The sequence below is a fragment of the Kryptolebias marmoratus genome, linkage group LG15 (genome assembly GCF_001649575.2).
Source record: "Kryptolebias marmoratus isolate JLee-2015 linkage group LG15, ASM164957v2, whole genome shotgun sequence".
Lineage (NCBI taxonomy): Eukaryota > Metazoa > Chordata > Actinopteri > Cyprinodontiformes > Rivulidae > Kryptolebias > Kryptolebias marmoratus.
The window spans coordinates 34,513,219-34,530,751 of NC_051444.1; the positions used below are offsets into that span (position 1 = coordinate 34,513,219).

The following is a 17,533-nucleotide window of genomic DNA, read 5'->3' on the forward strand; positions in this document are numbered from 1 at the left end:
AATATCTTTATAAGATTGATAAAGGCAATGGAGAGTGGCATCTGCTGCTCTTGGCAGTTCTTTTGCAGCTTGTGCAGTGAGAAGATCATGTCCACTGTTGACCAGCCTGTTCAAAAGTCACACTGGGATTCTGAATAAACCCAGGAGGCTAGGGACGGCAGACATGCCAGGACAACACAAGCAAGTGTCTTTCTTACAATGTTGAGGAGGGAGATACCCTGATAATAGTTACAGTTGCTATGATTACCTTTGTTTTTGTATAAAATGACAGTGTTTATGACTTGCATGTCCTATGGGATGTGCCCTTGTTCCCAGCAGAGACAGAAGAGTTCATGCAGGGGTTAAAGCAGTCCAGGTTCCCCGCTTTTCAGTACCTCGAGTGGGATACTGTCATTCCTAGCGAGGCAGGCTTTACTGAGCTCTTCTATGGTGAGTGATAGAACAAGCTCATGCATGACAGATAGTTTTGGAATGAAGAGAGGGTGGTGTCTGTGACTCTGGGGTTTCATACAGCTCAAGATAGTGCTCAACCCAGCACTGTAAATGAAAATATTTGATGCTTTCCCTGGTCAGTGATGATCTCTCCTGACTTTGACTTAAGTGTGGCAGTCTTGGTGGTAGATGGGCCTATTATGACTTAGAATAAGCTCCTGTTGGACAATATATAACAACAAGTAAAAGTTCTGATTTCCATTTTGGATGAGAAAGACTGAGGGTCAAGGACTCAAAGGAATTATTACTAATAATTGGTTTAGCATCATTCAATAATCCTGACTGAAAAATAGCAGCTGCTCCTCCACCTCCACCTGTTGTTCTAGGAACATGAAAACATCCTCCTGTTGTAGCCAGGTTTCTGTAAGACAAAATAAATCAATATGATGATCAGATATCAAATGATTAACTAACAGAGATCTAGAGTTTTACTTATGGATTTGTTTTTGTTTTGTTTGTTTTTTGTTTCATTTAAAGTAACTAACTAATTCTTATGATTTATGTTTCTAAATATTTTTTGTTGAGCAACAACATGCAACTAAAACCAAGATGTGTTGAAAGACAAACAATGCCTCAAACATAATCCAGTAGAAACAAAAACTGTAAAAAGAGTGCTTGTGTACTAGTATGTGAAACTACATTTTTACAGAGTAACACCAATTAGGTTACACCAATTAAATGAAAATATTTGATGAAAAGTGAAGTGAAATTTATTTATATAGCACATTTCTGCAACAAGGCAATTCAAAGTGCTTTACAACACAGAAACAACAATCAGGTACAGAATCAAATACAGATAAAAACATCATATCAAACATCATAAAAACATCAAAATCAAATATAGAGATACAGAAGTAAAAACATCAATCATGTATAATCTAAATGAAATATAAGATAATCTAAAAAAAAATCATGAAACTAAACATATCTAAACATGAGCTGAGACAGTCAGAATAGTAGCTAAAATAATTTAAATGAAATCATGATAAAGTGAAAGCTGAACTAAACAACAATTAGAAATTTAACAATCTAACAATTTAACAATATCTAAAAAATGAGCTAAGATAAATTAAACTAAGCTAAATGTACAGTAAGGCTAAATAGGCTAACATAAAACATAGTACCAAAAATGCCAGCTAAACAGCCAACATTGGTAGGTAGGTAGGTAGGTAGGTAGGTAGGTACATTTATTTATATAGCACTTTTCACCACAAGGCGACTCAAAGTGCTTTACAACACAAGAACAAAATTACAGACAGAGTTACATAACATGATAATGAACAAAATTACAGACAGGTACAAGATACAATGATAACTAATTGTCTAAATAAGCTAAGCTAAACTAAACAGATCTAAGCATGACTAAATGTACAGAACTAAACTAAGTGTACAGGAAGATAAAGCTAAACTAAACAGTACCGAATTTCTAAATGGTACCAGGGCTAACTAAAACAGCCGATGTAGTAATTACTAAGAGAAAAGAGAGAAGGAGGAGGGGGGGAGTGGGAGATATGAGAGAAGCAGCGGAAAGTGTGCGTAAGTGTGTGTATTTGTATGTATGGGCAGTGAGAAGACGGTGTGGTGTGTGGTGTGTGTGTGTGTTTGCAGATAGGTCCATGAACATAGGAATTATGAAGATAATTAGACTAAGGTAATGAAGGAGGGGAGGGAGGAAGTGGGATGACAGAGATGACTCAGAGACAGCGGAAAGCGTGCGTGTGTGTTTGTAGAGACGCTGGAAGACGATGTGGTGTGTGTTGTGTGAGTATGTGTGTGTGCGTGCGTGTGTGTTTGTAGAGAAGTCCATGAATCACGTCACAGAGGCCATTGTCTTTGATAATGTGATGGAAAGTTTATCAGCCAGCCCAGAGCAGATCCACAGATGTCCTTAGGCAGAGGGGTCAGAGCCTCTTGTTTACATAAAATCCAGGGAGAATTGAAGATAGCTGACCAAGGCCAGCGAAGGGAGCCAGATTCACAAACAATAATTGTTTTGGGTCAGGCCGACGTGTTTTCCGTTTGCCTTAAAAAGTCTTGCTGATACTTCTCAATGGCGAATCCAAACAGCGAAATTCCAGGACCATTCCGCCTGATTTGATTAAGCAACTTCCTCAAGATGTAACCCATATTATGAGTTCCAGAAACGCAATTCAGTCTGCGGTCCTGTAAAAGGATTGTATCCAACTTGCGATTCAGCTCCCGTAACCACACAGTTTGATTGTTGATTGCCGAACCCATCTAACGAACTTGACGATAAGTCAGGTAACTGCCTAATCCAAACAGCAGAAATCCTGTTATCAAAAACCCAAATATGACCACGTCTTTCAGAGACAAAATCGTCAGACAAACAATATTCCATTTCCTCCAGGAATCCATTGTGTATCCAGCAAAAAATGTCCCATCTGGGCAGGTGGGCTCTCTCTCGCCCTGACTACCCGTCGAGAAAATTTGATCAATTGCATTGAGAGACCAGCTGACCAGACCCATAATTTATCAATTTTGGAGAATATGCAAAGGAGAGGCTCAGAAAAGAGAGCAGGGCAGAGAGGCGGGGGGCAGTTCAGGAAACAGAGCAGCAGATAGAAAAGAAACACGTCCGCCATCCACCAGGAGCAGAGAGAGAAAAACAAAAGAAGGTAGTTGCATAAATATTCACCCCCTTTAAAAAAAAACTGTCCTTTTTTCACTCAGAGAAAATACTATTGAAAATGAGAAGTCAGGGGATGGATACAAAAGGATTTCCAAGACCCTAAACATCCTCAGGAGTTGGAGAGAGGCCTCCAAGACATCTGTGAAGGAGTTCCAAGCTTCAGCAGGCAGATTAAATCTTGGCATGAGTCTCTAAACAGACTATACAAACACCAGTCAAAGAAAATCTAAATTTCATTTAAATGAACCACAAGAGTACTGGAACAAAATGAGACCAAAGTACAGATGTTTACCCACAAAGACAGCACATCAGCACAGACACCTCATATCTGTCAGCACGGTGGTGGAGGGCTGATGGTTTGGGCTCCTTGCAGTCATTGAGTCGATCATGAACTCCTCTCAGATGTGAGACCATCTGTCTGACAGCTGAAGCTCGGACTAAACTGAGTCATGATACAACAGAACAATGATCTCAAACACAGCAGCTAATCTACAACAGCATGGTTCAAAAAGTTAAAAAAATTTAGGTTCTGCAATGGTTCAGTCAAAGTCCAGAATAAAAAGTGGGGCAAAGTTTTTCCACAACCATGTGAGAGAATGATACAGTCCTACAAAAAACACTTAGAGTTCTTGCTGCTAAAAGACGTTCTATAAGCTTCTGGATCAGGGGCTGGATGCAGTTTTTCACTCACAGTTTCTGGATTTTGGTTTAGTTTTTGTTAAGTAAATAATCACACTGTGTAATATACTATTTGTTTGTTTTGAACTTAGATGTATTTAAATTTCAAATTGTCATGTAATTGTCTTGATCATTAAAACTGGACTTTGTTGGTAGTAATGTAGAAAATGATTTTAAATTTTAAGGATAATGAGGCAGGAATGTTTTGATGTAATTTGAGACTTCTGGTTGATATTTCTCATCTAACTTGTGAGCTCTGTCTTACTCACCTGCTTGATTGTCCCACCCACCCCATCTCCCCTTCACATATACAAACCCCTACCATTACCTCAGGGTCCAGTGTGTGCTCAGCCGTGCCCGTTTGGATGGTTCGGCATTAACTGTTCCCAGGAGTGCACGTGTCGTAATGGAGGCCTGTGTGACCACATCAGCGGTCAGTGTCAGTGCACGGCTGGCTACATTGGAGAGAGGTACAACACGTGGAATCCCAAGATTATATGAAACTTTATGAAATCCCTCACCTTATTACTTTGTCGTAGAGCAAATATTAACAGAAGTTGGCGAACAGAGATGAATATGAGCACACCTGCAATGTCTTGTAATAGAGAGTTACGGTAATACAGTGAAAGAGAAAAGGTAAAACACAAAGAGAGTCAGTAAAAGAGTAAATATGGGAAATCATGTCTGTAATAAAGTCAAAGAGGGTTTTTAACCTGTTACCATGTTTGTAGTTTTAATTCTGTTTTGTTTTTTTACACTGGTATTATTAAAATAGTTCTAACCTTGTTAACAGCTTAAGTAGTTCCAGGTTTTTATATATTTTCTACATTTAGCAAACCAGGTTATAGGTACACGAGAATAAATTAATCCAACTAAAGATATTCTGTATTTTTTTAAAGTCTGCACAGTTTTCTGAGGTTTTAATGAAATGTCTGTAATTGTGTATAAAATCCAACAGTCAAGGCTGATTTGGAATTAGGTTCTACACATTTCTGGCTTGAAATTCTTTTACCCTAAATTACACTTTTTTTTCTAGTTCCAGGTGTTTCCTATTCTATTTGTCAAATCATCAGTTTCAGCCCAAAACCCAACCTAGATAAAAAAGAACAACTTTTATCAGGGGTTTGATGGATTATGACCCAGAAAAATGTGGTGATGATGACTTCATTTTTGACAAAACAATCATAATCGAGTTTCATCTTGCTTTAAAAGTCCGTTTATAAGTAAAAGAACTGAGGTCACGTTCTTTCTGGTTTTTTGCTGTTTTGTTTGTTGATTTTAGTCATGTTGTGAATGCTGATCAATGCATCACAATAGAGTTGCATTCACAATCGTCATTTTCACCTAAATCTATGAACAATCTTTGCAGCTTAGTTTATGAACACTGGTGGTCTTACCTGCAGGCATTTATAGATCCTGATCAAAGTAAAACCTGTTCACAGTGCCTTTTTGAAAATACATTCATAAAAGCTGGTGTGCGACATAAAGAGCATTCACAAACACCAACTGTTAATTACAACAGCATTTATAAACTAGACTGTATGGATCAATTTGCAGGAAAAAAAAAAAAAAAAAAAACTTAACTTTGTTTTCTAGGGAAACTCATTTTCTGCACTGTGATCCTTTACAGAAATGACAAATAAATTTTGAGGAAGCGTCAGGCGTTTTATTAAAAGAAATGTTGAACCATCCTGAAGCCGTCAAGAGAGAGAGAGACGTAGAGAAGACTGTGTAACTTTGGGTCAGTTTGACCCCACGGCCACGGGAGGGTTAACAGGAGCTCTCTGACACTGAAAAATCTAACTGGTTCTTGTGGGGTTTTTAAAAAATATTTTATCCAACTACGTCTGGTTTAGTTATGGAACTGTTCTGGTTGAAAAACTCTCTGATATGACTTGTCTTTAGATTTTTGCAGCAGATTTCACACAAATAACCTTCATTAACCCAAAACGAGATTCTGACACAGAACACTCAGTAAAGTGATAAAAACATTTTTTTGCTTAAGATTATTTGGTGTAAAGAGTTTTTGCTGTGCTCTATTGAAGGCAATGTTGTTGTTCATCAGCCTTGTCTACTCATTGAAGTAATACAGAAGGTTTTCCTGCAGCTGGCAACACAAATGCAAGCATGTAATCTGTCATTATTGTTTTTGCACATGTCACGCTTGGGATCATAGGTTACGCATGAGATGGAACTATGATGTAATCTTTTTTAAAAGCCTGTGCTTTGGCTGTCCACAAAAAAATGCAATGGTGGCATTTTAAGATTTTCTTCAGTCCAGAACCCATTTTTGCATGTTGACCATTGGAGATAGACACCAGCTGCCCCGAGAACCTGGACGGAAAAACAGGTCAAAGAAAATGCATGGATGAATGGATGGGACCCATTTTCAAAACAGACAGTTTGGTGACTTCTAAAATGGTGTTTCAGTGAACGGAAGATTAAACAAAAATAAACTTGCATATTCACAAAACACTGTTCCCGTGTGGACAGGGCCTGAGACAAACTGCACACACATTTCACATTTCTACAGAGTCAGTGGCTGAGATGCAGCTCTGTAGCTCGAACCTGCAAAGACGTTTGGTTTTTTTGTGATGGACTCAACAAAACATCTTCCTAATTTCTCCCTCTCACTCCCAAATTAATTGGACAGCATTTTTACTAAAGTCTGGTTCTAACCAAGAACCTTTTAAAGTTGTTTACTGCTTTATTGCCTCCATCACCTCTGTCTGTCAGTTTGGAAAAGACTTTTTTAGCCCACCGTCCTCATGTGCTTCCTGCCCTCCCATCTTTATTCTCAATTGAGCCAAATTACCTCCATTCATTCAGGCTCCAGACAGGTGAATTAGCCTACACAGAATAATTTCTCAATGGAGTTCTCCTCCGCTCCGACCACGTTCTAATGGAATTAGCTGAGATAAGAGTCCCGAGGAAGTTGGCATGATTTAAACGTGACACCAAACAGAAGTCCTCGCCGAGTCTTTTTAATTGAGTGATTTGTCTATTTCTTTAATGGTTTCAACTTGTGAACGTGTGAAGAATGTAGCACAGCACCAAATGTTGGCTTCGACTCGACTTCAGGACTTTCTTCTCTTCACTTCTGCAGGTTCAGTTCTCATTATAATCCAAACGGCTCCTCTGTGAACTTTAACCTGCAGCTGCATTCAGGGTCTGGGAGTAATGTGAGGCCTGTTGATCCCCTGGTGTTCTGACAGATTGAGTCATCTAAGAGGACATCAGAGTGTGGGACGATATCACTCGGGTTTTATCGTTCAGAAGGAGTGTTGTTACTCTGTCTGTAAAATTTAAAGCTATCTATGAAAGAATAATTCTATAAATGTAAATTGTGGTCTGAAAGATTGAAGGAAAAAGTAAAACCGGCAGTTCATTTCTGTTTTGTTTTGTTTTTAATTCATTTATTAATTTCAAATGTATTTATACTGCTAATCTCATTTAGATGCAAGGTGTCATTCTCAAGAAAGACTTGTTTCAAGTAAACATACACCTTTAAGTTAAGTTTTTACTAGATGTAAGAGTGTAACTTTTTGTTTTGTTGTTCCTTTAATTAAATCTCTAAAAATAAGTAGAAACACCTATATGAGATTTTGGCCCTCTGAATGTTCAGGACCTGTATTCAAGCTCATGATTGAATACAGCTGAAACAATGATTACTGAGTTCATTTTAATGAAACATTGTGTTTAGAAATGTAAAAGCAAAAGAAAACTTACTTGGTTTCATTTTAAAGCTTTTTAGTGTTTTATTTTTTGGGTTTTTGTTGTAGGTTGTTCTTTTGTCCACAGTTTTGTAATTTGTGATTCTGGTTGAGTTCTTCTTTGATTCAGGTTCTGTAGTTGTTTTATTCCCTCAGTTTATCCTTGTTTTGTTTCAGATACGTTGGAATAGAATCTCACAGAGCTGAGACTTTTGGAAATTAAAAATTGTGAGAAAATAGGCAAATTTCCAGTTGTAGTCTCTCTGAATTCTGAGGATTTGCAACAAAGTGACCTTTAAGCCATATGGTTACATTTATTGTGGTTAGTTTTTTTAAATCATTGCCTATTTTTGTATGCGTGACTTGCAAAACTCTATTCTAGCCTGTGCACATTTTTTTCAAATGGCCACCTCTGCACACACTGTACCCTTCTTTGCCCACTTTGAATCAGGGGTGGGTCTTTTTAGCCACTCCATGATTTGAGTTGATAAGGGTTCAGACACCTGTGTTGTGATTATAAAACAAATAATGCATCTTGGTGCATCCATAGTCACACTTCAAACAAAGTCTTAAGCAAAGAATCTCAATCCATGCATACATTTTCTTTACCCGCTTCTCCTTTCTGGGTTGCAGGGGAGCTGGTCACTCCCGCTCACTGACTACTGCAGCAGTCTGTGTGAGAGGCACCCTGGACAGGTCACAAGTTTATCACAGGGACACATAGAGACAAATGAGACAAACAACCATTCATACTCTCACTCACACCTAGGGACAATATAGAAATATTACTTAACTTACAATGGCTTTTTTTTGGTCTATGTGGAAAAAAACAGAGTACATAAAGAAAACCCATGTGATGCATGGGAAAAACATGCAAACTCCACCCAAAAAGGCTGGGAGGCAAACCTGTGACTTTCTTGTAACAGCTTTAACCACTGTTCCACTTTGCTGCTTAGCACAGAACCTCTCAGACCTAAAAGAAACATAAAATTTTGCTCTACACTGCAGCATTAAACAGCTTTAAATCAAACAAGATGTTTGGAACAAAAGGAACCAAAAAAATGAATTGCTGAAAATAATGACATAAGAATCTGTGTCAAAGAATATCCAGACATCACATGTTAGAACTACTGAATCTAACCTGCTTTCTTCATGGTGTCTACCACTGTTTTAGGTCCCATTGCAGTGTTTGGAGTGACTGTGTTAGAATTTTTGACGTACAATGCCATTGTTAGCAATAGCAGCTAGCAGCTACCATCAGCTGTTTTTTTCTTCTTCCTCCTCTGGGTGGAAACATGTACACAATTTGCATATAGTGTGGCTGTTGTCAGTTTTCCCTTTAACTTCATAGGAGTCAAAGGTCTTCCAAACCCTGACTTTGAATGCAGAATGTGCCATTTCATGTTTAGGTTAGCCTCATTCTCCGCTCTGGGCTCTGTACTTTCACTTATCAGAGATCTGCCTTTTGCATTCTTCAACATGACGTTACTAAATAACAGATTTTTTGACACTTTTAAAACGATTCATGTCCACATCATGATGCTTCAGAAATAAATTATAATCCACCTGGGCAGCCACCCCCTTGTTTTCGGTTTAATCTGCTGGAGTAGACTTTTGAAATAAAGACTGGCAGATCTGGATCAGTTTCTTTTAGAAATGTAATATATCCCATTGGTGTGCATTTTAGACATTGACATTCTTGGTTGTAGCCTTGGATGTTATCATAAGGAGAGCTCCTGTGCATATGTGAAAATACAGCTCTAGTGCTCTAGAGTTAAAGAAACTGAACTGAAATAGGCTTGAGACAACTGCAACTATTTTGACAAAAAAAATTCTGTCACCAATTTTTTTGAACATGTTCAAAATTTAAGCAATGAGACTGCAAGCCTCTGTGACAAGAAAACTAAGAGCCCCGCAAATGTTTTGTGACACTCTCTCATGAATGTTGTCTCCAGCAGTCAAAGCCCAAAGAGGTTGTGGCTGTAGTTCCTGCTCCTTCATCCCTCCTGCATTTTGGACTTTTTTCAGCTCAGGTTCTGACTGAGTGAAAAGACCCAGAAATATTTGGGAAGCAGACCCCAGAAATGGTTTCTGTGAATAGGTAGAAGGTTTTCATTGTTCCAGCCTTTCATCTACATGGAAATGGTGTTTTGGGAGCCCCTAAAAAATAATATTTGAAACTGGGTTTAAGAGTGAAAAATATCACGCTTGCATTTTCTTTTGGACTGTCTAAACTTAACCTTTTGTAAACTATGATGTCATAGACCTACCCCTAAGTTCACCTACGACCCCAAGCATAGCAGACACACCAACTGTAAGAACAACAGATTACCCATCCTGCAGATGCTAGTTTCTCAGCTACAGCAAAATGTCTATTATTTTAAAAAACAGATAAGACTGAAGAACAATAACATTGAATTAAATAGAGCATATTACAAAAAAAAACTTCAAGGCTAAAAAGGTTTATATCACTTTATGGAACTGTCAACAATAAAAAAAACAAGTGATGATTGCTGATGAATTGTTGCTTACAGCTAATGAAAACAGGACATTTCTGATTAGATTACAGACCAATAAAAACATAATGCAGGCATGTGGGTCTAATGAAAACAGCCCCAGCTCCAGACGAGTTTAACAGGGGTGGTTACTCAAGTAAATGTAACAAGTACTACCCACTTTTGAACCTAAACAACAACACCAGTAGCCTACAGGTTACTTCTTATCAAGCTCAAGGTGCTGTACTGGTATAGTCCTCTTTTAGCTAACATTAGCTGTATCCAACAGGCGGTTAGTTTGGGGAAAAAACTGTGCAAAGTTTGCATTTTGCTGGTTTGCTGCCATGATTCTAACAAACACCTGAGCAGCTCTGCACAGCAGCAAGTGTCCTTCGCTGCCCCACATCTGTAAACCCAGCTAACGTCTTAGCGCTCATGCTGCATTCAAAGGCGGCTCGGAAAATCAGTTTACGACATGTTAACAATAAACGATTAAACAGTTTTAACTGCTGAAAAAAGTGACAGAAGGCACAGATATGGGATAATGGGCTAATGGTTCTTTCTTACTTTGCATTGGTTCAGTGGACTGATTCCTCTCTCGCCATTGGATACTTTCAAACTAACGAACAAATCAAAATACCGAAATGCGACTTGGATGTAACGAGTAACGCAACGGTTTTGTAGAAATGTAGTGAAGTAGAAAGTACATATACTTACTGTAAAATGTAATGGAGTAAAAGTAGAAAGTATCCATTATTAAATCTACTTAAGTAAAGTACAGATACACGAAAATTGTACTTGTACTTCGTTACTTTCCACCACTGCTTGTCCTATCAGCTTTTTGTTTTTTATAATTAAAGTCTTTAGTGCATCAAGTCCTCATCTTAGTTTGCATCTTTGGGTCTTTACTCGCATATTTTTGACAAAAACAAAGATACATGTATACATTTAAAAAATGTGAAAAATGGGGAATAATTTTTAAAGGATTACACTTGTGTTAAAGAATTTAGCACGATCTTCTTTGAAAACTGTGAGGGAAAACCCTTCCCTCAAGCCATTCCTTGTTGTATACTAGGCCTGAATAGTGTCCATTGTGTCCACATATTTGGACTGACATGACTACCAATTAAGACTCGCTGTGGTCTTGTAGTTTGATGTGGTACAAAGTAGAATTTCCACTTTTTTGTCAGTCCACAAAAAGGATTCAGATTTTGCTCTTGTTTTTCAGCCTCATCTTTTTCTTCTTGCTGTGTTTACAGTTCAAACTATACTGTATAATCCAGTATATTACAGTATTTATATGGTCTATGGTACTAATGTATGGTGTGAGTTTACATCATGATGCATTCAACATGTGGCAGAAAATCAATCGCAGTTAAACAAGATTCACACTCCACATCTTTTTTCCTGTTGTCGTGTTTACAAGAATATTTTTAGAAACAACAAAAAAAAAAGATTGTTTTAGAAAAAAGGCCCAAATTGCTGAAACTAAACTCAATGTATAATGTATAAACTCAATGTGAGGGTTATCTCCTGCTGTCTCACGAACTGGTAATTATTTCTTTCTAACGCAGGGTTGTGAACCTGTGGACGTATTCAGTTCCATCTCTGTATGGATCCAACACAGAGTCCTCTGTAGGAGTTTTGCAGAAACCGTTTTACAGAATCATTACATTAAATGATCACTTTGTTTTGTGTTCCACTGTCAGGTGTTTCCATTATTTTCAGCACCACATTAATATCAATGAGTGCAGGCTAATTAACACAGGCCCTCTTTGAATAATAGATTCTCCAGGCAGCACCAAGTTCTTCCTCCACAGTAATCCTGCAGCCGGATTTACTCTGCTCTACAACAGATCCAATAAAAGCCTTCATAAAAGTAGGATTTACTGCAGGATACTTGCTGTTGACTGCAATAATTTCACAGAGTTGTATCTAATAAACTGAGAGCATCTGCAAGTCAAAGTGTTCTTCCCTCAACATCATGTCCTGGTTTGATTCTCTGAGCAAAGCCTGACATTTTAACAGAACTGAAGTAAATAAAGGCTTAACATTTCTTGAAGGAATGTATATCACCCACTGCATTTCATGCTAGAATTTTAGACTAAGATCATCTTATGCCAAAATACAGTGGAAATAGCTGTTTTGGGCAAACCTTGTAAATTACATTATGCAAAATGTCATACAATTTTGTGAGATCTCGTGAGATGGTTAGCACTCAGAGACTCTCAGCTGCAATCCCGTCATGTTTAGCTCAATATCCATAAAATTGAAAGAGTTATAGCTTTTTTGAGTTGGCTAATGTCAATTAGCTGTGGTGGAAATCTTGAATTAGACTGATTCCAAAAGGTAATAAGTTGTAGATGTATATCCAATGATTACTTTCAGAAAGTTTGATTAAAATTCATTGTGTGGTGTTAAGGTATTTTGCTAACAGACAGACAACAGGTAATGTCAAACATTTTAAACAAAAATATTACATGATGTGTAGCACTTGGAGGATGTTTTGGGGATCAGACTCAGCTTTCACCACACCCAGTCTTAGCTTAATAGCTGTACAATTAGCTGGGTTATAGCCATTTTGTGTTTCCTAAAGTCACTTGGCTGTGGTGGCCATCTTGTATTGAGTTAACTCCAAAATGTAATCAGTTGTAAATGTACACATAATGATTTCTTTCTGTAAATTTCATTAAAATCCATCCGGTCATTGATGAGATATTTTTCTAACAGACAAACACACACACAGGCAAAAACATATCTGCCCTTTTGCCTTTGATGGCAGGTCATAATATTCATCTATTAGCTACAAGTTAGTGCCAGTGTTGCTATTTTTTAATTGGTCTTTGTGATATGTGTCTATGTATGAGGAAGTCAGGTGTGAGGGTAGGGCAGGGTATTTACAAGGACATGCAGTAGGAGTGACAGATGGGGTGGTTGAAGGTGGGGGTGGTATTACGTCAAGAATCAGACATCGTGATCTTCAGTGAGAGTACAGAGCAGTTGGAAGAGAGCCTGGATGAGTGCAGGTATGCTCTGGAGAGGAATTAAAGTCAGTAGAGGTAAGATAGAATTAGAGTAGTAGAGGTGTTGAAAGAGGATGAGTTTGAAGACCTGAGGTCAAACAATGAGCAATGAGCAGAACACAAGAGGTGAAGAAGAGAAAGCATGCAGAGTGGAGTGAATGGAGACAAGTGTCAGGAAAGTTCAAAGAGTAAAAAGGAAGGTTTACAAGATGGTAGTAAGATCTGCTATGATGGATGGTTTGGAGGCAGTGACTCTAACAGAAAGGCAGGAGGAGCAGGAGGCGGCAGAGATAAGAATGAAGACCAGGATTATCTATCCATCCATCCATTCATTGTTTTCCTCTTATCCGTGGTTGAGTTGTATATGCAACATATCCACAAGGGAAACCCAGACATTCCTATAAACTATCTCCAGCTCCTCACAAGGGCTCTCAATGTGTTCAGAGCATTGACATTAATAAAAATGGATGAAGCGTCTCCGCTTTCTCCCACTGTTCAAAATTGAAGCAAGAATGTCAATTTTTTGGGTGCTGCCATGTTTTACTTTTGGACCCAGTGTTTGCACCTTATGGAATTGGGGCTGTTCCCTGGGTACATCCTACCAAATTGCTATTAGGCTGAAATTGTCAATCATAGTGTAACATGACACTTTTCTTAAAGTCTCAAATAACACATGCTTTAAAATCGCATGTTTGAACATACAGCAGCAAAGTAAGAGTGATATAAATCAACAGCTGAAAAACATAAAGTGTATTTTTATTTTTTTTGTCTAGAAAATATCTCATTTATGTACATGGAGGGGGAGGACTTAAAAATTGTACTGCAGGCGGCCAACTGAGGGAGCTCGTTCTTTGTGGCTTCAACTTCCTGCTTCTGGTCTTCTCTCTAGTCATATTCTATCTTGATACTTTTAAAACCAGAGGGGATATATATATACAGAAAAAGTATTCACGCCCCTTGAACTTTTCCCCATTTTTCATGTTACAACCAAAAACTTCACAATTCAACCCCAATTCTGAAAAAGTCAGAAGATTGTGTAAAATGTAAATAGAAACAGAATGCAATAGGTTGCAAATCTTTAAAACTCATATTTTATTCACAACAGAACATAGTAAACATATCAAATGTTTAAACAATGAAATTGTACCATTTTTGGAAAAACTATCATTTTGAATTTGATGGTGGCAACATATCTCTTAAAAGTTGTTCCAGGTCCATGTTTCCCTCTGTGAAGCCTCCCTTCTTCTGTTAATAACAGTCTGTAAACGTCTAGGAACTGAGGAGAGCAGCTGCTGGAGGGTTTGGAGGGAATGTTGTCCCATTCTTGGCTGATGTAGGATTCTAGTTGTTCAACAGTCCTGGGTCTTCTTGATTAATTCTTTTGTTTCATAAATTGCCAAATGTTCTTAGCAGTTGTTGAGAGGTCTGGACTGCAGGCAGGTCAGGTCAGCACCTGGATTCTTCTACTATGAAGCCATGCTGTTGTAATGGATGCAGTCTGAGGTTTAACACTGTCTTGTTGAAATACGCAAAACCTTTCCTGAAAAAGATGTTTTTGACATGGTAGCATATGTGGTTCTAAAACTTGTATATCCTTTTCTGCATTGATGGTGCCTTTCCAGATGTGTACGTTGCCCATGTCAGATGTGCTAATGCATCAGAGAGGCAGGCTTCTGAACTGTGTGATGATAACAGGATGGATGGTCCCTCTCCTCTTAAGTATGGAGGATGTGGTGTTTGTGGTTTCCAAAAATAATTTCCTTTTTGGATTTGTCTGACCAAAGAACAGTTTTCAATTTTGCCTTCCACTTTGGAGGTGTGCCATATGATTAAGTGCAGAAAAGAAATCAGTCAAAAGATTTGTCTTTTGCTTTAATCTCTGTCTTACCTTTAGAAGTCATGTAATTAGTGAACAGGGCCAACCTGCCTGTCATTTCTTCTCTGTATAAATTCAGCTGTTCTGTGAAGACCTCAGAGGTTTAATACAGAACATTAATCATCAAACAGCAGCATGAAGACCAAGAACACATCAGGCAGGTTAGGGATAAAGTTGTTAAGACGTTTAAATATCCCAAGCTTTGAACATCTCACAGAGCCACTGTTCAACCCATCATCTGAGAACAGAAAGAGAATGGTACAGCTGTAAACCTCCTGAGACATGGCTGTTCACCTAAACCAGGGGTGGGTAATCCTGGTCCTCAGGGCCACCATCCAGCATGTTTTACTTGTTTCTCTGCTCCTACACACCTGATTCAGTGGTTAAATCACCTCTTCATGTTCTTCAGAAGCCTGTTAATCACCCATAGAGTCAAGTCAGGTGTGTTGGAGCAGAGGAACAAGGAAAACATGCAGGACGGTGGCCCTGAGGACCAGGGTTGCCCACCCCTGACTTAAACTGACAGGACGAGCAAGGAGAGCATTAATATGAGAAGCAGCTGAGAAGGCCACAGTAACTCTGGAGGAGCTGCAGACATTCACAGTTCAGGTGGGACAATCTGTCCACAGGACAACTGTTAGTCTTGCAATCTAGAAATCTGGGGTCTCATTTATAAAAGATTGCGTAGCATTCATACTAAACGTGTGCATATGTCCAAAAGGTGAAAATGGCGTATATCAAAAACAATTCAGATTTATAAAACCATGTGCACACACACCAGCAAGCAACTTCCCTTTATAAATCACACCTGTACCTAAAAGTTTGCGCACAAGGTCCCACCTCAGGTTCTGCCCTCCACATGACCACATTCAACCATAAAAGGTCAATGCAAAGCCCCTCATGAATGTGAAGGTGGATTTAAATGAGCCAGCTGATCAATGTTATTTCATGGTTACCAATAGCAACCACGGAGAAAAGAGAAAAGAAACAAAATTTCACCAAGGCAGTAATCAATATGCTAATGAATGAGGTGGAGAACAGAAAAAACAAATATCATTTTTGGAAGCCACAGTTGAGCCGTTTCAAATAAAAGGAAGGTTGTGAGCGGCAACACGTCATTCCCACTGGTAATTCAGTGAGTGGGACAGAAAGGACCATGGCTGAGGTGAAGAAAAAGTGATCAGGTTTTAGGGTGGAGGCAAAAAAGTGACTAACCGGCCACCACCAGAGTCTGTCAGCCACTGGTGGGGATAAGGGCGTACCTGAACTGACACCTTTTGAGAGAAGGATCCGGCTCTCCCCAGCACCAGTGTGCCCCAAACGCATGGTGCGTCTGGAGGAGGATGGGTGCTGACGGCTGTTCTGTGGGTCAGGGTTGTCATTCTGAGGAGAGAGGCCAGGAGGAAGATGGATGCCGTGCCTCAGTGCAACGTTGTGCAGCACACCATACACCTTGACGATTTTGCACACCTTCTTCGGATCATATAGAAGTGTCCAATCCCCCCACCCCCCACCCACACCCCCAACGCGTCCAAGCTTGTGGGTGTGAACAATATTAAAGCATGCCTCCTCTGTGCTCTGAGGGTTTGGAAGGGGGGCTAGGAGGCAGGACCTGAGGGGGGCGCCACTGTCCCCTCGTGTGTTAATCTGTGATACACATCACCCTGGTGATCATCCAGGGAGAGGAAATGTTGCTTGAATTTTTATTTAAGGTTTAAGTTGGCTTAAAGGCCTTTTTTTTTAAAGGTCCTAATGGGTCACCAGCAGAAGCATAAATAATACTGCTGTTTTAAAAGCTTATGTTGAAGTCGATCTAAGATTAAAGTTTGATTATGGAGTGAAATTAAATATCTGAGAGGAATCATGATGCAGTGTGGCTTCAGTTCCCCACCTCACCATCTGTGTCTCCAGTTTCCCCTGTCTCCAAAACAAGTGTATATGGTACGTATGGCTCAGAGTTTGTGTGAGGGACTGCACATTTTCCCGTCAAGTTTGTATTTTATAGATCACAAACTTTACATGGAAAGTGATGTATGCAAGTTTTAGGCCCTGTTTTGTGCGTAGTTTTATAAATGAGACCCCTGGTCTTTATAGAAAAGTGAAAAGAAGAATGCTAGAAGTCCAGTTTGCAGTTTGTCACAAACCATGTAGGGCAATGGTCCCCAACCTTTTTAGCTTTTTAGCATATAAATACAACAAAATAAAATGATAGAACCGGCATGAAAACGGGGGCATTTCTTAAAATATGTGGAAGAAGCTGCTCTGCTCAGATCAGAACAAAACGAAACTGTTTAGCCAAAATGCAAAACTGTATCCAAAAACTAACAGCACATCACCTTGAACACACCGTCTCCACTGTGAAACTGTGGTGGGAGCATCATGCTGTAAGGATGTAGTTCTTCAGCAAGCTGGTCAGAGTTGATGGGAAGATGGATGGAGCTAAATACAGGCCAATTCTATCAGATAACCTGTTAAAGGTTGTAAGCGTTACAATAGAATAGGTGAGATCAAAGTACTATACATTCATGTGTTAGAATCCAGCTGAGAATCTGTGGCAGGGATGGGAAACTGCTGTTCACAGACGCTCTCCATCCAACTCATCTGAG

General features: G+C 39.0%; 1 protein-coding gene across 2 annotated transcripts in view; it reads left to right on the plus strand.

Annotated features, from left to right (window-relative positions):
- Positions 1-17,533, plus strand: part of LOC108249366 (multiple epidermal growth factor-like domains protein 11) — a 254,217-nt gene that overhangs the window by 165,791 nt on the left and 70,893 nt on the right. For both annotated transcript variants that reach the window (XM_037979947.1, XM_037979948.1), the window contains exon 8: positions 4,154-4,290. In XM_037979947.1, the coding sequence (XP_037835875.1) occupies positions 4,154-4,290 (137 nt within the window). The remainder of the gene's footprint in view (positions 1-4,153; positions 4,291-17,533) is intronic.